This window comes from Macrotis lagotis, chromosome 5 (assembly GCF_037893015.1).
Source record: "Macrotis lagotis isolate mMagLag1 chromosome 5, bilby.v1.9.chrom.fasta, whole genome shotgun sequence".
Lineage (NCBI taxonomy): Eukaryota > Metazoa > Chordata > Mammalia > Peramelemorphia > Peramelidae > Macrotis > Macrotis lagotis.
The window spans coordinates 41520406-41544655 of NC_133662.1; the positions used below are offsets into that span (position 1 = coordinate 41520406).

At 32.6% G+C, this 24250-nt stretch overlaps 1 protein-coding gene across 26 annotated transcripts in view; it reads right to left on the reverse strand.

The window, feature by feature from the left end:
* The window catches only part of DST (dystonin), a 592091-nt gene that overhangs the window by 100429 nt on the left and 467412 nt on the right, over positions 1-24250 (reverse strand). For all 26 annotated transcript variants that reach the window (XM_074237259.1, XM_074237251.1, XM_074237265.1 and 23 more), the window contains 5 exons: positions 23579-23814; positions 22533-22662; positions 18227-18426; positions 15952-16447; positions 12838-14309 (listed from right to left, as the gene is read on the reverse strand). In XM_074237259.1, coding sequence (XP_074093360.1) covers positions 12838-14309; positions 15952-16447; positions 18227-18426; positions 22533-22662; positions 23579-23814 — 2534 coding nt within the window. The remainder of the gene's footprint in view (positions 1-12837; positions 14310-15951; positions 16448-18226; positions 18427-22532; positions 22663-23578; positions 23815-24250) is intronic.

A 24250-nucleotide genomic window follows, 5' to 3' on the forward strand; every position in this document is an offset into this window, starting at 1 on the left:
CCTTCGTAGGTGCCTGACCTCTTAGTTCTCTCAATCACTTATATTTTCTGGCTTCCCATGACTTAACTTTTTAGTCATCTTTTCGCGTTTACCATTGGTCTTTTCTGAGTAAGTTAGTACTATTTCAGGGGGAGGTACTTAACGGCTCCAGCCACAGAGGAGCAACAAAGTAAGTGGTTGGTGACATCATGCCAATCATAGAATTCTATCATACCAAGTAGAGAATTCTAGGATTTAGGGCGGGCAGGCAAGCAGTGTTTGGGAGACCACTGAAACACTGTTTAAAAAAAAAATAGTGAAAAGCTAGGCTATGAAGCTGAAGCAGGCAACCTGACTCAAGAAACTCCACCTAATTTCCTTAACATTTTGAAACAAGTATATAAAAACAATCCAGAATTATAAAGAGCCCTAATCTTCAGAGGAATTCAAATTTTGATCATATTAAGAATCCGTATTATTCAAGCAGGGCTTTGCAATGAAATGTATGAAGCATTTTCGAAATGTTTTGGAACTTTTTAAGCTCTTTTTAAAAGCCAGCATATGAAGTAGGAAAAAAAATCTGTTTCTCTAAAGTAAATCAGTCCCATTAAAAAAAAAAGCACTTCCTCAAAATCACAGACTTACATGTCATAACTTTCTAGGATTCTATATTTCTCCTGAAATCAGGAGAAAGACCAAGGGCAATTATGGTATTAAAAATTGAGTACACTATAGGAATTTTATGAGAAAAATTTATAACAAGAAAAATTGGAAGCAAAACTTTGACTATATGGGAGAAGTTTACATTTCTATTTAAGAGAAATTTCATACTTCCATATAGTGAACCGGATTCTATATAATTATATTTTTTAAAATTTGAGAAATATACATTGCCATAGAGGCAACCAGTTTTAAGTATATAAATGTTTATGTAAATATAGATATCTGAATTTCATTAAAAAATCACACATAAAAGGCTAAAACTAAAGTTACAAGATATTATTCTCTTACCATTTTATAGAAAAAAGACAATTGAAGTTGAGGGAGAATTTGAATTTTGCATATCTAGTTAGAAATTCTATTAAATGTACTAATTTCTAGTTTTGAATCACAGAATGAAGAGGCAAAGGGGATCTTAGTGTTCATCAAATTAAAGACCATTTTACAAATAAGGAAATAAAGACAGAGTAAAATTATTTGCCCAACATTACAAAGATAGTAAGTTTCAAATCCAGGAGATAAGATTCTAATTCCAGAACTATTTCTATTACATTACTTTAGTTCCATGGCTAGAATTTTTTTCATGTAAACTTTTAACAAGTTTGATATATGATAGCACATGGGTACTTTGAGTTTAAAGATTCAAATTTAGACAGTTCAATGGCAAAGGAATGAAAGGAAAAAAGGAGGAAAATAGAGAGTGAAAGAAGAGAGGAAGACCAATATCATATCAATTTACACACTAATTTTCATTCTTTTAAGATCATTGATTAAATCACCTACTACATTCAAAACATTTTCTAGTTGATAGGGGATACAATAATTTTCAAAAAATTATTCATGCCCTTGATAATAGTTAATAATAGCAAGCATGAATATAGATTTACAAAACATTTTATATATTATTTTATCTGATCCTCACAACAACCTTTTGAAGTAGTTGTCCCTATTTTACAGATAAAGAAATGGGGGTTGAGATGTGAAGGATAACACTCTTGGTTGATGACTGAGGCAGAATTCAGACTCCAAATTGAGTGATTCCATCCTATGCCACAGAGAGGCCTTAATAAATTTATACTTTGTGAGGGGAGAAGGAATTTAGATAAAGCAGTCCAGGAAAAAATGTTTATTATTGAAAACAGAATTTTGTTCTATTGAAATTTCCCATCTTTCAGTGTTAAAGCATATAGCACCTACCAAAGTATCTATCATAAATACAGAATGGAAATCAAAGGAAAAATGTGACTACATATGTTAAATATTTGATGAAGGCAAATGGCTATTTTTATTTCATTAAATTCTCAGAAGTCAAAATTTGTACTCGCTAGAATTATAACAAAACTGACATTCCCCCAGGTACTTCTAGTTTATCTAATGATGCCCATCAATAAATAAAATAATACTTATAGTCTCATTTTTAATCTTATAGTTTTCTCTATTATTGGCTGTTATAATTACTTAAAAATATAATGCCCTTAATATTTAATAAATCAGATCCAGTCATTACAGATTAAACTGGGTCAAACAGTCTCAAGATCTGGGACATCAAATGAAACAAACACATCAATGAGGATAAATAAGGCATTCTTTTGCATATCAGTCAACACTATTTCTTCATCTATACAGAAAAAAATTAAATCCTGTCAAAATTATTATATTTATAGGCTGCTACTAGTTTCTCCAAGAATCAGTGAAAGGTGATTTCTGAGACCAGATTATTTTAGAAAGATGAACATAACACTGAACAAGAAACAAAAGTTGCTTGTTATTTTCAATAAAACATTTTTAAAGTATGTTATTTTTTGCCCACTTTTTAACTTTGTTAATCTTTAAAGATAAATTATTAACTGTGGCTGGGAAAATACTTTCAAAACTGTACTAGAAACATCAAGAATGCATTGTTGTCCAGAGAAAACAGGATGCTCTTTTCTTTAGTCATCTCAAAAGAATAAATATCTATGTGGTGAATTGCAATTTTGTTTAAGCTCAATGGCAGAAATCGCTGCCTGGCACAGTTTCTTATGAAGTCCAGATATGAAGTTGGTCTCTTTAGGTATATATTTTGTAATTTGAGTACAAAGATAAGGCCTTAACAGTAGCAATTTCCTTGTCCTTCAATAAACAAAAGAACCATTAGCTGATATAAACTGACAACTTCTTATATTTTTAATTTTAAAACTGTAAAGCTTCCTTGGAGAAAAGACTGAACAGTTTTCATAAGACCTTAAGCTGTCATTACAAAATAGTACCTTTGTTACTCAGTGAAAAAGTCTTCACTTTTTATAGCCCAATACCATGATAAAGTCAATTCCATGGACTTAAGAAGTATTTCTAATAAAAATTTACCTCTTTAAACTATTCATATGTGCCTTTTGTTAGGGAATCTTAGGTAATATTTAGCCAAGTGTGGGATATCTTGTTGTACTAATAGGTCTGTGCTACCATGAGGTTTGTGCTATAGTCCTCATCCTAGGAATGTACTTGATATAGTATCTATGAAACATCAAATTTAAAATAATTCAAGTAAGAAAGTAAATGTGATGTTGACATATGGTAATAATCTAAAGCTTTCTTAATATGAAATACATAGGCTATTCATTTTAAATAAATTAATTGAAATCCATTTTTATTGAGTCCACTCAATATGGGTTTCCTTTAGGAAACATTTCTGTCAATAATCATCAGATTGAAAGAAGTTTAAATTTCATTCTTATATCAAAGAGAATCAAAGGAGACTGAAGAGAAAACATTGGTGGGGGGCGGGGGGCAGCTAGGTGGTGCAGTGGATAGAGCACCGGCCCTGGAGTCAGGAGTACCTGAGTTTAAATCTGGCCTCAGACACTTAATAATTACCTAGCTATGGCCTTGGGCAAGCCAATTAACCCCACTGCCTTGCATAAAAACTTTAAAAGGGAAAGCATTGGACTCTTTCTTTCTGGTCTTGGATATATTTTAACATGGAAATAAATCAGACTAATTTATATTTACTATAACCACCCATGTTATGTATTCAAAATGCCTAGATATGGACTAAATATTATTATCAGTCTTGGATTGACAATCAAAACAAGGAATAATTTCATATACTTTCTGTAGCTTACCACATATCCCCAAGAAAATTCCTTTTCCCACACAATAAAGAAATCACATTAAATAAGATAATTGTAACATATTTTCATTCACATAGATCAAAGAAGCAATCATTTCTTATGCCATCAGAAACAATCACTGATGGAACCTAGGGCAGAAGTTTTATATAGAATGAGAGTACAGCCATAGTAACCAAATTAAAATTTAAAACTAAATCCTCCCTGTAACCTAGATATGTGGATAGAATGAAGCTACTTGAGGGCAAGTTCTGCTTCATCTTTGTCCTTTGATCCTCAGTTCTAACATTGTACCTGGAACATATTAGATGCTTAATAAATGCTTGTCAATTGTTTTTCTTGCTTGTAGGTAAATTTGGTAAATGGACTAATAATCCTACATGACAGAAATCATCTCATCTTCACATTTTATAAAGACAAGAAAAGTCCATACAAATTCATTGACTTTTCCAAGTTCACAGGGCTCGCATTTCAGTGTGTTCCTTGATATACCACGATATTTTTTTAGTATAATGAAAAGGAGACTGTTGTTCAAAAAGTTTTTCAAAAAAAACTTTTCCAAAATCATTTCTAAGTGTGTTACTTATAATACAATAATACAGTGGCTATTGTACAACATAGTTTGGTATTCTATAAAGTATGAATGGCAACACTGTGAACTAGATGAACAATAATCAGTTGTGATTTGGAATGTCTGGAATTTAACATGAATATTCTCCTAAACATGTGGGACCCAGGTGAAGTACATGTGAGGAATTTTTTTAACACATCAACAAATTTTGATTACAAAAATTCAAAACCTATAGAGACTAAAACTGAGAAGTTGGAGGCTTAATTCCATTTTCATCTGCACCCCAAACACTCATCAAAAACTGTCCCCAAAGTGACAAAATAAATCTGGGAATATTCTATTTAGAGATGTAGTAATTCCTTATTTTAAAAAATTTCCTTTTTACCTCAATGATTATTACTAGGAAATGCTCCAAAAGCTCAAAAAAATTCAAAACCGTTAATGAATCGAGGTCATATAATCCAGTTTATACCTGACAAAAGTTCATCTTTTGTCTCTCCTTAAGAATTTCTGGGGGCAACTAGGTGGCACAGTGGATAGAGCACTGGCCTTGGAGTCAGGAGTACCTGAGTTCAAATGTGGCCTCAGACACTTAATTACCTAGTTGTGTGGCCTTGGGCAAGCCACTTAACCCCATTGCCTTGCAAAAACTTAATTAAAAAAAAAGAATTCCTGTAGTGGAAACTCAATACCTTCAAAGACAATGTTACTTCTAATTAAATTAATTCTTATGGAGTCTTTTCCTTAGTAAATTTCAGTCTGTGAACCTCCAAACAGTAAACCACTTCCACATCTACTGATTGCTTTTAGTGTTGTACTCAAGCTAAGCAGAACAAATCTACTTTCTTGCACAAAGCAGACCTTCAAAATCCTCCTAAATTTTCTCTCTGTTATGCCAATCAGTTCCAGCTCCTTCAACCCAGTCCTCATGTGGTGAGATCTCAAAGTCATTTTACCATTCTAATCACCTTTCTATACAAGATCCTCAATTTATTCCCCATGATGCCCTCTTTGAGAACAAAGGATGAACAAGAAAACAATTCTTAAAATGTAATGCCCAGAACTGAAAATAATATTCTAAATATATGCTGACCAAGGCATAACACATTTCAACAAATGTTTTGCTAAAAAGCTAGTTAAATTCTAATAACTATGTAAAAAAATTGAAACTAATATCAATTGACCTATTCTTCTAAAATACTATTTTTTTCCTAATTACTCACTCACCCTACCTGATCATTTCATGTTCTGGAATTCTGACAGAAATCAAAGTCAAGGTTATTTGTCTAGAGTATAAGATTCAATTTTTTTTGAAATTTAATACAACAATATTTGCCCTTCTATATTACTTGTAGGACCTCTCCCTTATTTTATGAATTGGATTCCAAAGGTGGCTCTACATGTTTTTTTTTCCCCCCTGAAAAAATATATCATTTGAATCTGGTGATTTCAAGTCATCAGGATTGTCTAGGTATGCTCTTACAATCTCCCCACACATATATCCTGAATTTCAACTTGACACTAGCCATTTTAACTCCATCTTTTCAGTCCAAAGATTAATCTCCTTAATAGAGGAAACAGAAACACAACAAGAAATATTGTTCTGTTTTCTATTATACTTTATCATTTCATATCTACTCAGAGCAATGGTAATATCAGTGAACAACAAGAAGAAACTCAGCTCATTCCAACCTTGTCTTCATAGCTCTACTCTTGCAAAATCATACCTCACTTTTAGATCTTCCTGTAGTCTCTCTCTAGTTGCTGTCTCTTAAATTAATCCCCAAGCCTTTATTGGCAGTCAAGATGGGAGAATGGCTAATCAGAATTAGAAAGGACTAATGAGAAAGACCTTAATAGCTTTTTTAATGAAATTCCTAAAATTTAACAAAAAAAGGAAAAATATATAACCATAAAGTGAAATAATTCACTCAAAGTACAGAGACCAGCAATGACAGCACAGGAATTAGAATGATCCTGCCATGACTCATGATAATAAATAGTAATATTTTCCTTTGGTCATCCCACTTATCTGGAATAAACTTTCTCCTTATTTATGAATCACAGAATAATGTTCTTTTAAGCTATATAGCTTTACTGCTAGTATTTTCCCTCTCAGTATCTCTTCTTTTACTTTTATTATTGTTCAATCATGTCTGACTCTTTGTCACCCCATTTGGGGTTTCCTTAGCAAAGATACTAGAGTAGAATGCCATTTACTTCACCAGATCATTTTACAAATGAAGAAACTGAGGCAAACAGGGTTGAGTGACTTGCCCAGGGTCACATAGCCAGTAACTGCCTGAGGCTGAATTTGAACTCAGGTTTTCCATTACAGATATACATATGTATGTATAACTGTATATATATATATATATATATATATATATATATATACACATATATACATATATACATATATATACTGTATATACTTACATTTGTATAATATACACACACTTACATATATACATAAATATGTATATATACATATATACATATGTATGTTTGCATTCATGTGTGTGTGTATATATACATATATATATATATATACATATATATATATGTTGTATGTCTTCTTGGAAAATGGAATTATTTCATTCATTGTACTTTTATTCCTAGTTCCTAGTACAGTGTCTGGCATATTCTACGAACTTAATACTTTTTCATTTATTTTATTCTTGGAAACCTCTATAGGCTTGTCTTTTAACTAATTAATTCCTTTTTATTTAAAATAAGAGTAAACCACAGAGATTCTTTCATAACTTTAGAAAGATGATTTGAATAGTATTCAGAGTTAGTTTTGTCTGCCTTACTTCTACTGAATCACAAACTTAGTCCTAAAATTTGTATAACAGTTGAGATACCAAGGATTTGGTTAAACAATTTCTAAATATCAAGCAGGAAAATTTTAGGATAGAATGATATGACAACATATATGGTCCAGAAAAAAAGGATGTCACTCTTTTATTTCAAATTTGCTTGGAAATTGTGGTATACAAATGTGATGGTGTACTGTTGCTCTATAAGAAATCATAACAGGCAGGGCTTCAGAAAATTCTGGGAAGATTTACATGAGTTGATGCCAAGTAAAGTGAGCAGAACCAGAAGAACATTGTATACATTAACAGCAACAATTTTTGATGATCAACTATGATGGACTTCCTCATCTCATCAATATAATACTTGTGATGGAAAATACCATCCACATCTAGAGAATGAATCATGGAGTCTGAATGTAGACCACAGCTTACTATTTTCAATTTTTTAAATGTTTTTTGTTTATGGTTTTTTCCTCTCATGCTTTTTTCCTTTTTGTTATGATTCTTCTTTTACAACATAACTAATATGAAAATATGTTTACCATAGTTGCACTTCTTTAGCTTATTCTGGACAGCTATCTGTCAGGAGAAGGGAAGGAAGGGAAAGAAAAAAATATGAAACTCAAAACCTTACAAAAATGATTACTGAAAAACTATCTTTGCATATAGTTGGAAAAATAAATTAATTTAATAATTTAACAAAAAATTGGTTTTAAAAAATCACCTTCTTATGTGAATTTACACCGAAGGATGTAAGCAAGAAACCAAAGCAGAGTTAGGTGGCATAGAGAAGAGAGCATAAGACCTGAAATTAGAAAGATCTGAATTCAAATCTTAGCCTCAGACAACCCTAGGCAAGTCATTTCATTTCTGTTCCTCATGTAAAATGGAAATCATGATAACACCTACCTCAGTGGATTTTTTGTGAAGATCAAATGAGACATAACTAAAACACTCAACAAAAGCCCTGCCACAAAGTTTAATAAATTCTTGTTTCCTTTCTTTCCTTTTTTCCTTCCTTCCTAGAATAAGGATGTTGGAGGGGTGAATTCAGAAAACTACAAGTTCACATTATGCTTCTGATACTTAGTAGCTATGACTTGACCATGAGCACATCATTTGATTAAGTCTCATTTCCTCAATTGTATAATGGGATTTTATATGATACTTTGAAAACATTAAAATGCTATACAAATACAAAATGCAAATTATTGTTTTGATAAAATTTTGAAACAGGGGCAAGATTATAGGATCACAATCATACTTCTCTGGAAAATGGTAGAGGGGATTTTTGATTAGATATGAGCTGAACCAACTGACTTCTAACATTCCTTTTTAACTCTGATAACCTTTTACTTCTGTGAAATTCAAATGAGAGAATGAAAGGGAAAGTTTTGCAAACTATAGAATACTGCCAATAAGAGAATGAGATTATTAGTAATGGAATTTGTTTATTCAGAGAGTATCTAACTCACTGTATGGGCAGAAAAGCCATGGAATAGGAAGGATATGAGGTTAAATGAGGTGTACATGCTAGGAAGGAATATGGTTTTTCACCTATGACCTAACTTCAAAAATCCACCTGATGAGCCATTCACACCTTCACACTGGCAAAATGCTCAGTGTGTGATATTCTAAGTAGAATTTAGTTGTTACAGTGAGAAGTACAATATAAATAGCTACAAAAATTGATGCTGGAGAGTCAGATGTGTTAGAAAGAATTGGAGCTTAAGTGAATCCTGTGAGATGCTGTTTCAATGGCAATGATATTTTAAAGTAGCAAACTCTGAAAAGCAGAACTCACAAAATGAAATGGGTCTCAGTAGTGTAATATGAGCCAATAACTTGGAGATTAACATGTTTTTGGCATATCCTAAATAGTTCTACTAACAGTAAATTAGGGCCTCTCCACTTCAGAATAAAAGCTAATTATTCCCACTTTTAAAAAACATCAGAACATTTAGTTCAGAATAACATATGTTTTTAATTATAGTATTTTAAGTTCCCGCTTCAGATATTTAATTGTTTTACTCTTCTAAAAACAAGAGATTTTTTTAAATCTATAAGTCCACAGTTGTATACATTAAGAAAAGTCAAAGCATAAATGTGCAACTTAGATTACCTAGTTTCAGTAATTTATCAAAGACCTATTGAGAGAAAAGCGCCCTCTGTTGGGTGTTAGAATAATTTATTCTTGTGCCATTTCAGTACTATTTAGAAGAAAATGGCTTCATCTCATATTAATGAAAAATGTTCCAGAGCACCTTAGGGGAAACTAAAACTATTGTAATATTATAAAAATCATTGCAGCAAGTGAAGATTGGGCATTTTCCTTCATAATATACATTTGTTTCACAACATATTTCCTATGCTGAGTATGTGCATATCTAGTCTCTTGGCTTACCAAGAATTCCAGATCTTCAGTCTCATTGGATAGAAGTTTTCCACAAGACATGAGTGGATTTCAAAAATATTTATGTATTGTAGCTAAGGTTCAGAATGCTTAGAAATGTTAAAACATATATATTTGAGTTGTGAACTAATCAGCTTACCAACTGAATTCAGAAAGATACTCTTATAAAAGGTGGTACACTGGATAGAGCACCGACCCTGGAATCAGGAGGACCTGAATTCAAATTTGACCTCAGATACACCTAGCTGTGTGACCTTGGGCAAGTCACTTAACTGCATTTTCTAACCAAAAAAAAAGATACTATCATAAAATCCAAGGTTTGTTCATATCATATCACCATTGTTCCTGTTGTTTTAATTCACAATTCACATGAAGCAATTCCTCAATTACTACTTGGGACTTCACACAGCTATGGAATATTTTCCAGTCAAGTTCTACTATTAAAGTATCTTGAGGGAAAGACTGGGTCTGATGTGCCATATCTCTAAACAACATCCAGCAAAGCAAATGATATGGCATCCCTTTTCAAGGATAAGAAGGAAAATGAATAGGGAAAAAAAGGAAATTTGCCATGGGGAAAAAAAAGAAATGAGATATGAACACTGAACAACAATAACCTTAAACATTACATTACTTTCTTTCACCAAGGTGAAATATAAATAAATTGATGCTTCTATGAATTGCTGACCTCACTGAGACAATTCTATACCCCTGTTGTAACCTTTGCTGATGTCTCAAATTTTGCTGAAATGTGTTAAGAATTGCATAAGATATGAAGATTTGAAAACAAATTGGCTGTTTTGTTTCAACATGTTACAGAGGACCCCAAATCATTCTCAAAATATATATTGATGGCTATTTTTGTCATCAAGGTCCAATGAAATTAGTCAATTCCTACTATCCTAAAATTAACAGGAAGACAAAATCCATTTATTTTTTCAAAGCCCCTTAACAATCGATCAATATATGAATTTGTATAACTCAGTTGATAAAAGGTTCATTCTACTTCAGCTAATAGCTTTCAAAAGTAATTTCCCAAAGGAGGAGGTCACTCTTTTTTCTGGAATCACTTTGGGAACTAGGAAAATGATAGTGTACAGTTGGGAGATTTACTACATATTAATATCACCTTGATTCCTTTATTAACCATAGCTTGAAGAGTTGCATTTAACAAAATGAGTTGCCTCAAAGAATACCTGCATAAACATGTCACTTCATGTTGATTTTTACAATTAAAATAAAAAGTTAGTACTGTCCAGCAAGCAAAACTGAAGAACAGCTTTAAAGTTGTATCAGAAACTCTTTTTTTACAAAAAAAAAATTTCTATAAAAATCTAGATAAAATATGAGATATTCAGACCTTGCTAAGAATAGTATAATAGATAAGTAGTGTCTTACTCTTATAAAGATGAAGAATTTTAAGAATTCACAGAATATTAGTACTGGAGAAAAATCTCAAGAGATCATTTGTCAAACACCTTTCATTTATGGATAAACTGGACCCAAGAGGGGTACTGTTACTTCCCCAAAGGTCAAATTTTATGAGCAAGATAGGATTGGGATAGGAACTAGACTTGTGATTTTTATATAAAGGCAACTTCCAGATGAAGAAAAAATGCAGTTTGGCACTTTCTTTGCAAGAATCTTGTCTTCAAGTAGACTAAAGGTTCAAGAGATAAAGTGATTTGTCCAGGGTCACAACCAGTGTATGTCAGAGAAGAAACTTAAAACCCAGGTCTTCCTGGCCCAGAAACCAATTTTCTATGAGCAAGATGAAAGGAGAAAATGCATGTGAATTTCCAAAGATTTCACATTTGCTGGCATTATAAAACTGTAACAGTTTAGAAAAATATGTTGTGGGTAGCATGTTGTTTCCTAAAAGGGACCCTCGATTTTAAAGTTACAGGAATATTGTAGCTAAAAAAGGAGGATGTTTATGACATGTATCTGGAAAACTGAATGTTCTTTAAAGACAGACTATTGCTATCCTGTCCATTATTGCTAAATTATTTGATATTGGTTGAACTATTTTGAATTACTAAACCCATCAAACAAAAATGGTGCCACAATAAGAAAAATATTACCTACAGAGAAAAAGAAATAAGTATAACTTCAAAATGTCCTGACCTTAAGGTCATGCAATAATGCTACTGAGAAAAGGCAACTCAGATATTGCTATAAGGGATTTGATTTAATGAATATATTTGTAGCCCTATTCCATCAGTGTTCTTTTCTGATGGGAAAGAAATGGACTTTTTTCACCGTTATTTTCATTTTCTTCCCCTTCTTATATAAATGGTGTGATAGACCTTCAAGTGTCCTTACAGGGACATAGCATTTACATTTTGAGACTACTAGTATACATGATATCTAAAATATAATTCCTGATTCCCAAAAGATAAATGTCTGATTATTAGTGCCCTCTCTCATGCCCAGTGAACTCATTAGTCTATAATCTTCACACTGCTTAGTGTGCACTTCCCCTATCACCATCAAATGTAATGTTAATCAAGGACTAACTCAGTGAAGCAAGGGATAAGCAGGTTACTTGGAATTTAGAATTTATGATCTCAATAAAGGGAGAAAATAGGATATTGAAGAAACAAAATCAAGAAGAATGAGAGAATGATACAAAACAAAATGAAAAGGGAGTGAAAAGTTCAGAAGGAGCCATGGAAGCCCTTGAAGATAACGTGAGGAAATACAAATTAAGAAAATTAGTTTGGTTTGCTACAAGTCTAAAAAATGGAACCCAAGTGTGAACCAGGGCCTAAGAAGATGTAGAAAAGCTGACTGAAATCTATCTATGGTCTTATCAGAGTCAGAGGACACCAAGATCAGGTTGTTTTCCATTGTCATGAATTTTCTAGCACTTCTAAAGCAGCCTCGGGCCTGTCTCCAATGAGGACTTAATTCCTAAGGTAGCCCTAGAAGTGACTCCAACTCTAATTAAATTGTGTCATATTGAAATATCCCAAATACCAAAAAATATTTCCCGATTTCACTCAAACCAGATCGCTATACCAGTCAATCAACCACTTATTCTGTTCTCTTCTCTCCATCAGATTAACTACTTAACTTAAGCAATATACACCCATCACTATTCACATTTTAACAATTTAGCTGCCCTTGCAATCCACATAAAATACAGAACCTCACGTATATACTTACTAGAAACTGCTTCTAGTAATAATGAAAAGATCCATGAAATAAATATCTCCCTACCTTGAACACATTAAGTTGTTGGTTGATTGTTTCTGTTTCCATTCCAACAGTGCCTTGTGACTCTTCATGTTCTTCAGCTTTCTGAAGAAGATTATAAATGTTCTCTAATTTATTGTAAAATTCTTCTAGCCGTGAAATAGTCCCTTCAACTTCTTCCTCTCTGGCCTTTGCTCTGTCTAATAATTTATTGCACTGTTTGCTTAAAGCTTCCAAGTCTCTCTTACTTCCAACAAGATCAGGGGATGTTTCCTCTGTAGTTAGCATCATTTTGCAGGTTTTATTGGCATTTTCATTATCAGTGATAAGGTCTTCTAGTTTCTTAAGGAAGTTCTTGATATCGTTCTTCTGCCTCTGCAGTGTGTCCCTATCTCTTCCCACTGAAGCCATGCTGTCCAGTTCATCATCAAATTCCGCAAACTGAGAAAACATTTCTCTTATGGTGTTCTGGAAATGACCAATGCCCTGAAGCTTTGTCTCTAAGAAAGAACATTTTTCTTCAATTTGCTGGCTGACTTCACTGTGTTCTTGTTCTAAAGATTCTGCCTCCAACAAGAGATCTGAGGTTCCCTTTGAATCTGAAGCTTCCAGTACTAGATCCTGAGCAAACTTTTTGGCTGACTCTATCTGGGGCTTCAAGGCCTGAAGTGATTTCTGCTGGGCCTGCATAGCTGTCAAATGTTTATTACTGCAAGCTTGAGATCCTAAGGAATTATGAACCTCCAGCTGCTCCTTGGCACAGCTAAGTTGCCTGTGGGCTTCTCTGATGTTCTCTTGGAACTCTCTAAGTTGCTGTGCCATATTCTCCAGAGAATGTTTTTTACTGTGGAGTTGTTCAGTGATCATGTCTACTTTCTGGATCAATGTCTTATTCTCTTCTCTCACAACCTCTTTGTCTGTCTCACTTACACTGAGCAAGTTATTTGCAGCATTATTTAATAATTCCACCATTCCAAAACGCTGCTCCATTTCCTTCTGTAAAGCCTTCACTTTAGTAATCAGCTTCTCTGTTTCCTCAGGATCTGGGCAAACCCTTATCTCCATCAAGTTGGTTTGGCATTTTTCTATCCATGGCCCAAGGTTGTCAACATGCTCTCTGTATTTAAGGGCTTTCTCCAAACAGTCATTGAGCTTCTCTTGTCTTTCTGTCATTTGTTTTATAAGGCTATCCCAACTGGTTTTAATTGTGTTAAGCTGCAACTGCAAGTCAACCTTCTCAGTCTCTTGGGTTTTTAATAACAAACTTTCACCTTCTGCAATAGTTTTTTCATAAGAATCATAATGATCAGTCACAGTTTTCTTAAATTCTTTCTGATCTTTAATTAATTCCTGTAAAACATCAAATTTGGCTGATACAGGGTGAAATTGGTTTTGTTCTTCTTTCTTTGTGCTCAACCAAGCCTGAAAATCTTCAGACATTCGCTGAAACTGATGGGAACTTGCATAGGCTGACTGAAGTTGCTGAACATGATTTCCTGCAAAGAACATTACATATTAATTTTACTTTATCACAAGATATTGATTGAAGGTATAAAAATTAGCACTCAAAGAAAAAATAACAAATGAGATGAACATTCAAGATATTTTAAAATGTGGATCTGCAGCTATTTGATCACTGAGGGCCACCATTGCTCATAGGAAGTCAATGATTACCAGGAGTAGGAAAAGAAGGAAAGCAGGTCCTGATAAATGACAGAGATGACGAAGGCAGAAGCAGTTGGGGGAGTTATAGGAAAAAGAGGAGGGGAAGACATATATGAAATGACAAAGTGGTAGAGTGTCACTAACTGCCTCAAAATGCATGTAACTCAGGATCAAGACTCCCTAATCCTCTTTTGTTCTTGTTTTAGTCTGGTTTTTGTTTTTATTTTTTAGCAAATATTTATTTGTTTATTATAAAAATATTTTATTTGTTTTCCAATTATATACAACTTTCTACCTATCACTTTTCTCCCACCCTCCATTCCCTCCCTCCCCCCCACAGAAGTCAGTCTGATAATCTTTACATTAATTACATGTTTAGGAAATATTTATATAAATATCTGAACTCAGAGCTTCCTGAAGCAAGGCCCAGAACACCTAGCTTTTCAAAATTAACCATGTGTGACTGATAAAGGAGACTAAACAATTTTCTGATAATATGTGGAAAATTATTATTATTTAAAAAATACTTAGTCAAAATGCTTAATTGTTAAGAATGTTCAGTCACTGTCACAAAGGAGAAATGGTTATTAATGTTAAGCAACAAATATTTATTGAAAACTATGCTTAAGATCCTGAGATGACCTTCCATATAAACTAAATAAACATAGAGTGAAATTTTATGTTTCTTTTGCTGCTCCACTAGCCTTTTTGCTCACTTCTGCTTGTCCTGGAGAAAACTAAGATGAGTTCTTGCCAACAGCAGATGAGACCAAGTGAGCACAAAAAATGTCCCCCAAAAAAGCCCCTTTTATTTAAGATATTCATATATAAGAATGTCTTTCGATAACAATCAGACTTAGACAAGAAAACATAAAGATATGAAATAGGTCCTTTTATAGACAGAGTAGATTTTTTTTCTTTCATTTTGTTTTCTGGTACAAGTGGATTTTATGAGAAAACACAGGTATTTTACAACTGTCTCAGAAGCAACAATTTAACAGGAACCTATAAATTGAACCAAAAATATATTTCCTATAATATAGATAAGAACAAAGATTAAGACCCTGAGGATGATAGGCATTACTATAGAGCCTATCTTTTTCATAATTTGTATTCTCTTTTACTATATAATAGTTGAGCAAGCCCTTTTGGTTTTTGTTACTGCTGTTGCTGTTTGGAGTTTTATAAAGGAGGCAATTGGGGTTAAATGATTTGCCTAGGATTATGTAACTACTAATGGTCTTCGTCTGGATTCGAAATCAGGTCCTCCTAACTCCAAAGTCAGTGCTCTATCCAATGTACTGCTTAACAGCCCTGCAATGGTGGCCCTCGGCAATGGTGGTCTAAGAATGAGTGGCAAGAGAAATGATCGATATGTAGTAAATTTTCTTTTCTTTCTCTCTTCTCTCCATCCCCAACAAAAAGAAAAAAGAAACATAGGGATATTCATATAGTTGACCAAAATCCACACACCTGATTTTTGGTCAATATTTTTAAAAGTTTTTAAGATTCCTTCTAGCTGCCTACTAAGTTCTGCTTTCAAGTATTCCTCTCCAACCAGTGCTGACAATTCTTCACAGAGGGTCTGGGCCACTTTTATGTTCTTCATTTCCTGTTCCACTTCCTGCTTCATTTTTTGGGCTGTTTCCAACTGCTGTTCCATGGCATCAGGGTGTGTGCTCACAGCCAAACTGCTGCTGAGTTTATTGTCCAAGTCACTTAGCTTATCAGAAAGGTTCCTCAGCAGGCTTTGATACTGGGTGCTTTTAACAATGGCTTGGTCAATTCGTTCACATCTGTCACTCAGTTGACCTGTTAAGTTATCCCACTTTTGGGAAACAACTGTCAGCTGTTCTTTCACAGATCCATGTAGAGGTTGGTGTTCACCTGGTTTGCTAAGAATGCTCTGACCAGTTGTTGTTAACTGTTCATACTGAGGTTTCCGGGTATCAAATTCTTTTAGAAGGATCTGAGATAATAGAGGAAAGAAAATTATTTACTCTGGTAAATAGAACATCAAATTTCAAAGATAATAAAGTAAACATTTCTGCATGTGATTTTAAATTTTTTCTCTCTGAATATTCCATGTTATCACATCCTACCTTTAAATCAATAATTAATGGAATCACCAACAGTATTTTGACTATCATGGTAACATGAAAATAAAACTCAATTATAAATTTTGTTCTTTGAAAAAAAATTAAAAAACACAAAATGTGAATGTTTATATAGTAAGTCAATATGGAAAAAAATAGTTGCAAGGAAAATTGGGTATTGGGTAGAGTTGATATTATAATTATAAACAGTCCCATATGTTTCCAGTGACATTGCTTAAAGCATTTTAAAAATCTTCTCTGAAAGTTCACATCATGGGAAATACACAGTGCCAATTTTGAAATGTATTTATATACACTCTTAACATTTAATTTCATTTTACAAGTATTTGATGTACATATGAGAGACAATGTGGCAAAATAGAGGTGAAACTCCAACTGACATACACTGACAGTGTGGTTCTGAGCAAATCACTTAAACTCTCCATGTTTTAAACAACACTCTAAGACTTAAGTTTCAGACAAGGCTCTATAATGCATTGATACTGGAAATTTCCTCATCTGCAATTTCCTATAACAGTGAATCACAAGGTACAGTGCTTATCCTGCAGCTTATATATAAATATGCACAGAAGCATATATGTTTGTATGAATATGTATGTAATACATAAACTATATAATTGATATTAATAAATTAAACATATTAATAGTAAATTGTTTTATAATCAGATTGTTATTACATGCTGAAAATTTTTATAAATTTTATTAAATATTAGAGGATGTCCTAAGTTGTACTGTTCATAGAGAAAAAGTTCACTGTGACAATTTCACTTTGCAGGTATTTCCAGTATTTTCTGTCTTCAATTTATCTTCAAAAGACCATTTAGTTCCAAGAAATGACTATGATGGTTTGCCTAGATGTTTAAATTAGAAAAACTCAATAATCCAGGTTCTAATCTTCTAATATTTCCCTCTATTCAAGCTAAGTACAATCATGAGGTATGACTATCCAATAAGGATGCCAGTTTGCCTCTATACATCACAAAATAGGTTCACTGCTTCATAATCCAACTTCCCACAAGCAGATGTACCACAAATCTGCTTCCCCTGTTATCTAACCTAATTTTAATGTTGTTTTTGCTTATGCGCCTTTTGATTTGTCTAACTAACCAGCTGTATTCAAGGAGTCCTTCCTTTCCAATCTTAAAAATTTTTTCCTTCCCTTCTCATTCTGTTCATCTCTTTTCAATACTGCATTACACTGTTTTAAGAACTATATCATCCACAACCACAATCAAATGAATACAACTTCAAAGAAGCAATTTCTGAACAGTAAAAACGGTGCACTTTAGTTCCACATAAAATGTTATTAGCTTTTTACATGCTCAGATTAATAAAGCTTCAAAGAAGCTAACTTAAATGGAATATGAATAAACCATAATACAGTTGAAACAAGAGCATTACCTAGCATATTCAGATAATCAGGTAGATTTCTCACAGGATAGGAATTACACAATTTCTATTCTTTCAGGATTATTCTATGCATTTCTTGAGATTGTTCTAACTCATCTCCCAGAAAGTTATAGCATTTACAGTGCAATGTGTTCACAATGTATTATTAAAAACGGAAAAAATTTTTTTTCATTTTGAACTAATGTTATTACAACAGCAAGGAACTGTTAGGTAATATTTACCTGGACCTGCTGCTTCTGTGTATTAAGCATATTTGGATCAATTGATAAAGGCCCAAGCACACTGACCATCAGTTCTTTTTCCACAAGCCATTGCTTTAACTGAGCTTCCACAGTGTGGAACTGGGTTAGGTTATTTGAGGATTCCTCCAGCTTTTGTTGTCTATCAGCTGTTAACTGATTGAGTTGTTTCCACTTGGAATCTAAAAAAAAGCACAGTTTTTAAAATCAACATTTTGGGGGGCAACTAGGTGGTGCAGTGGATAAAGCACTGGCCTGGAGTCAGGAGTACCTGAGTTCAAATCTGGCCTCAAACACTTAATAATTACCTAGCTGTGTGGCCTTGGGCAAGCCACTTAACCCCATTTGCCTTGCAAAAACCTAAAAAAAAATCAATATTCTCACTTATCCTGTTAATATTATAGGACATACATATTATGTGATATGTATAGTGACTAAAAGGATATATAACAGAAATTTGCCTTTGACCTCAAGTTCACTTTTATAGTTGAACCAGATTCTTAACTAAAAACAAAGGATTTTTAAAATCCTTTAAAATTAAATTAAAAATCCTTTAAAAATCTTTTACAAAGTTCCTTTTGGTTCCAAGTCAATTATATTGTATGAATCAAAAATTAAGCCAATTTTGAAGAGATTACAAGATATATAAAGGGTACTCAGCTCAAAGGATCTTTTACTAATTATTTTCTTCCAAAGACATAAACATGAGAATTCCTATTTGTGCTGTTAACATAGATCCTTTTTCTCATGGTTTCTATTAGCACATGGCTACAAATGATTTTCTAAGCTGATTAATTGTGCAAGTCTGAATCTTACATCTTGTATGTATACTTGTATGATATTTGATCCAGTATCATCTCAAACTTCACATGCCTAAAAGAAATCTTCCCATCACTGCTTTCTGCTACCAACATTCCTATTTCTCTCAATTGTACCTCCATGTTTCTAGTCACTACAGTTTGAAACTTCAGAACCATCTTTGGCTGTTCTTTTCTCCTGTTTTCCTAATTCCAATCAGCCACCAACTCAACATGTTATAGTAGAAAGAGCACAGGACTTGAAGTTTAAAAAAAAAAGAGGGGGGGAGTTATTTCCTCATTCTGATCCATACAGGCCATGGTTTCAAGGGCAAGCCACTTAACCTCTAATTCTTACTTTCCTTTTATGTAAAACAGCTAAAACAATATTTGTCATACAACTTTGGGAGGAAAACATTTTTTAAACCAGAGTGTTCTATAAACACAGACTATAATCGTTATTATTATTATTATTATTATTATTATTATTATTATTATTATTATTTATGTTTTCTCTTAGGTAACTTTAGGGAAAGGCTCAATGGCTGTGGAGGAGACTGAAAGGTCTCTTTCAATGACTCAAGCTCCAAGGAATCTTCTAAGAAGCATTTTCTGACCAGGTCAGTCCATTCCAGAATGATTGCTTCCTTTAAAATAATGCCTTTGGTGATTATACCAGGAATTTTTAATCTGAGATTGATTAACTTGTTTGATACACAGTAGGAGCTTAATAAATGTTTAGTGAATTGAATTAATTGGTGTTTTTTGTATTCCTTTTTTATTTTGTCTTTTTTATGCTTTTAAAAAAACATTATTTTGAGAAGGTATGCATAGACAAATAGACAAAGGGGTCTATATCACAAAAAATTCTTATGAATACCTGAATCCAAATCATGCATTTGGCAACTATCAGATATTTCCTTTATAATCACACCAATCATAATTTCCAGAAGCACCTACTATAATGTCTTGCATCTAGCAAACATTTTGAAACTTTGAGTTTATTTGATAGGTGCAAAAAAAAAAAAGTCAGAGCTTTTCATGCAAGAGCTGAATACATTCTTAAATAGCAACATGTTAAGTTATGCCATTTAAGGAAAAAAAAAATTAACTCATGAGTTTAACACATATTTATTTCTTTTAGGAGAGATAAAGAGCTGAATGTATACTCAGTAAACATGGAGTTCACTGAGTTTTATTAAAATTATCATTGTAATGGCTATATAAAATTATTTGAATGCTTTTATATATATACGGCATATGACAATTACTTAAAAGAAAGGAAACAACCTCCAGAAATTAACATCGCTTGGTACTATAGATTTTAAATAATATCAAAATGATAAGATAAAATTAGAACAAGTAAATGGAATGGCCTGAATAAGGGGGACAATTTACAAATGAAACACTAAAATTCCAATTCCTAATTATCCAAAATTGAATTTAACTGAACATTGGAGAATGGGGATTTTAAAAGAAATCTTCTAGTAGAATTTTTCATCACCAATTTCTAAATTCTCTACTTTTATGTCCTGTTTTTAATAGGGATCAACAATATACAAGAAACAATCAGAACAAAAATAGATAAAATTGTGGCTGATTATAATTTCATCAGTAAATAAAATTTTCATTTTTCATGGACATTATTTACATATAAAATATATACATTCTTCATATCCCATTATTCTGTGTAAATTCATAATATTCATTTTCTGATATATAAGCTAGTCAACATTTTTGTCTTTTTTTCTAAAATAAGCATAATCTTGAAAATATATTAAATTACCCTTGTTTACTGTCTCTTCCTTCAAAAGAGATCAGTGGTTTAACAAAAGATTCAATTCAGAATACTACCTAATAACATTCAAGGTAGATTTTTATATTTATAAATTAACTGTGGACACTAGAAGTTAACAACCATTTATGAAAACTAATACTGGGAAAGAGCATGTATGTTTAGGAGGAAAACCAGACTCAGAAGAGGTCTGTGAGAAGAATTCATGTGAAGAGAGATTTTGTTTCAAAATAAGGACCATAGGATGTTATGTGAGATAGTATGTTCTCTGTTAAAATATGTGAAGTTCAAACAGACTTAAGATTTATCAAGGACACTATGACCTCGTAAGTCCTTATGGTAAGATCTGGAAATTTGCCATAATTAGCAGTTTCTTAATTATTACAGGAGTAGAATCTTAGATCAGCGGCCAAAATTATATTTGAAATGAGATGCAACCTTAATTTTAATTCAGAATGAATCAGAATGAAGTTAGGGAGATTGAGTTAGGGTATGTAACCCTGTCCAAGTTACTTAACGTGTGACTGCTTCAGTTTCCCCAACTGTAAAATTAATGCAATAATAACTACCTAACAGGATTGTTGTGAAAAATAAAATGAAATAATATTTGTAAAGAATTTTTTAAATCTCCAAATTTCATATAAATGCCAGCTAATAAAAGAAGCACAAAGGTACAGTACAGGAGCAAGGGAGAACTAGAGAAGAATAGAAGGCTCAGCTTGTCCTGCTGCCTTAATAAATTCTTCTTCTCCTTAAGGTTCACAAAGCCCTTGGGAAATACTGCCCAGAGATAGGTGCTATCCCCATTTTATAGATAAGGAAATTGAGACTGAGGGAGGTTAATTCACTTGCTAAGGAATACCATAAAGTTAGTGTATGAAATGATATTTCACACCATGTCTTTTCTGACTTCTAAATCCATTAATACCTCCTAGCTCCATTTGCAGAAAATCATTATGTAAAGTTAAAAGTGTAGCTGAAAGTCTGTAAAATACAGGCCCATACTCTGCTATTGAAGACTTATATTACTGAAATAATTTAAATAAATAAATTAGTCTAAATAAATCAACTATAGTCTTTTTAAAAATTATCTTTGGGGATGGCTAGGTGGTACAGTGGACAGAGCACTGGCCCTGGAGTCAGGAGGACCTGAGTCTAAATCCAGCCTCAGACACTTAATAATTACCTAGCTACCTGATCTTGGGCAAATCACTTAACCCATTGCCTTGCAAAAACCAAAAAAAAAAAATAATAATAATAATAAACTTTGACTTGATCATGAGCAGTTATAATAGAACTGCACAACTAAATAGCAGGATACTATAAAAAATAAAAAAAGAAAAAGAGCATCAAAATTTTTCTGTAATAAAAAATCTAGGAAAAAGAAAAGTTTATACAACTAATACTATTTATCATTGACAAAATAATTCTATCCAATATAACTTCTTAATTGTTATCCACCATTGTTTTAGAAGCAAGGGAGTTATTGAATTTAATATGACAATGTTCTGCTAATTTTTATCCCAATTTAATTTAAGTGATCCTTCTAAAGATGGGAAAACAAATTAAATGAAAAAATATTAAAAACTATTTATGTGAGTATATGCTTTTAATATTTTCTGATAAGAATACCATGGAAAATACAAAATTCTCTGGTTGATATCTTCACACTAATAATACGAGTCCTACAGCATACCTATCTCTGCCAACATCTGTCTCCATTTGGGTGCCTCAGAAGAGTCTGGGTTCTGCTCCATCAAATCTGTCAATTTATCTTTCAGCTCCTGCACTTTATTCATATTTTGCTTCAGTTCTGTCTCAATTATCTGCCAGGGAGAGAGAGAGAGGAAAGGAGGTATTGTTAAATTGAGTTTAAATTGAAATACATATGAAAATATGATAAAATAATTTTGAAATATGATCTACAGGAAGAAACTACCATTCAAAAGGTGGCAAAGTACTAATGCTAAAAGCACAAGAGAAGGATATATGTATTTAAACAGAAATTAGAAGAATTGTAGAGATAATGATTACTTTCTACAACAGAAAGAGCACTTTTTATTGTCAAAAATAGCAAATAATAATTTATTATGTACTTATTAATTGAAAGGTATTTAAGAATATCATAGTTAAAGATGAAAGAATCCTGGAACTCAAGGGCCTTGCCATCTATTATGGGAATAGTAATCAATTAGTTAAAAAAAGGAAATGAAACGTGTAGTAGGTCTAATAAATGCTCAAAGACTTCCACTGTCAGAAATATTTTCACAATTAGATTAAAAAATACATCATTGAAACAATTGTTTGATCATTTATATTTTTGCTACCAGTGCTACAAAAACACAAATCTTTATTCTAATAGTTTTCAGAGCATGCCAATAGTAGGCAAACTCCTTGCTGATAAAAAAAAAATATTTGCAAAACTGGAGCCATTTTATATGAGGGGACCTATTAATAGATTTGGTTCCAAATAAGTCAAGATTCCTATAGTTGATTTCACATTGAAACTAAACATGATACTCAAAGTATTTTATTATTATCAGCTCATTCATCTTTGTATCATTCCTATACAAGAAGAGATAATTATTATAAACACTATCTACTGTAAAACACAATGAATTTATTGTGTTACTTATTAGCTTTAAAGTCACAGAATTAGAAATAGGTTACAGAATGCCTAATTGCCAAAAATCTCGTCCAAAAAACCAATCAATGAACTTCCTGTTCCATCAAATGAATTACCTTATTCTGCTCAACTTGTGTCTTCATATCTTCACTATCTGTAGGAGTTCTATCCCATCCTGATGCCTTTTTGTCCATTTTATCTAACCACTTCAGCATTGAACTTGATTCTTCCTGAGCCTTTTGCAATACTGTGAGCTTAGCCTCCAGTTCATAGATTTTATCCTTCAATGTGACTCCAAGATTTTCATAACTGTGATCTATGTCAGTCATTTTCTTTTTAATAGATGCCAATTCTAGAAATGAAAAAGGATATATTAAGATTCCCAGACATATTTAGAGATGGAGTAAAATTAGTTAAAATAAAATTTGATATATGCTATAATTTTCTCAATATTATCATTTCCTAATACAAAAATAGTATAGAATACTGAACTTCAAATCAAATGACCTTTACCATGTTCCAACTCTGCAACTTATTTTTTTATTTCACCCTAGATAATTCAGATAATTTTTCTGATACTCATTTTTATCTGTATGGTAGGATAGAAATACCTACTCTACCTACCTCAAAGGATTTTTTTTAGGTTTTTGCAAGGCAAATGGGGTTAAGTGGCTTGCCCAAGGCCACACAGCTAGGTAATTATTAAGTGTCTGAGACCGGATTTGAACCCAGGTACTCCCGACTCCAGGGCTAGTGCTTTATCCACTGTGCCACCTAGCCACCCTCAA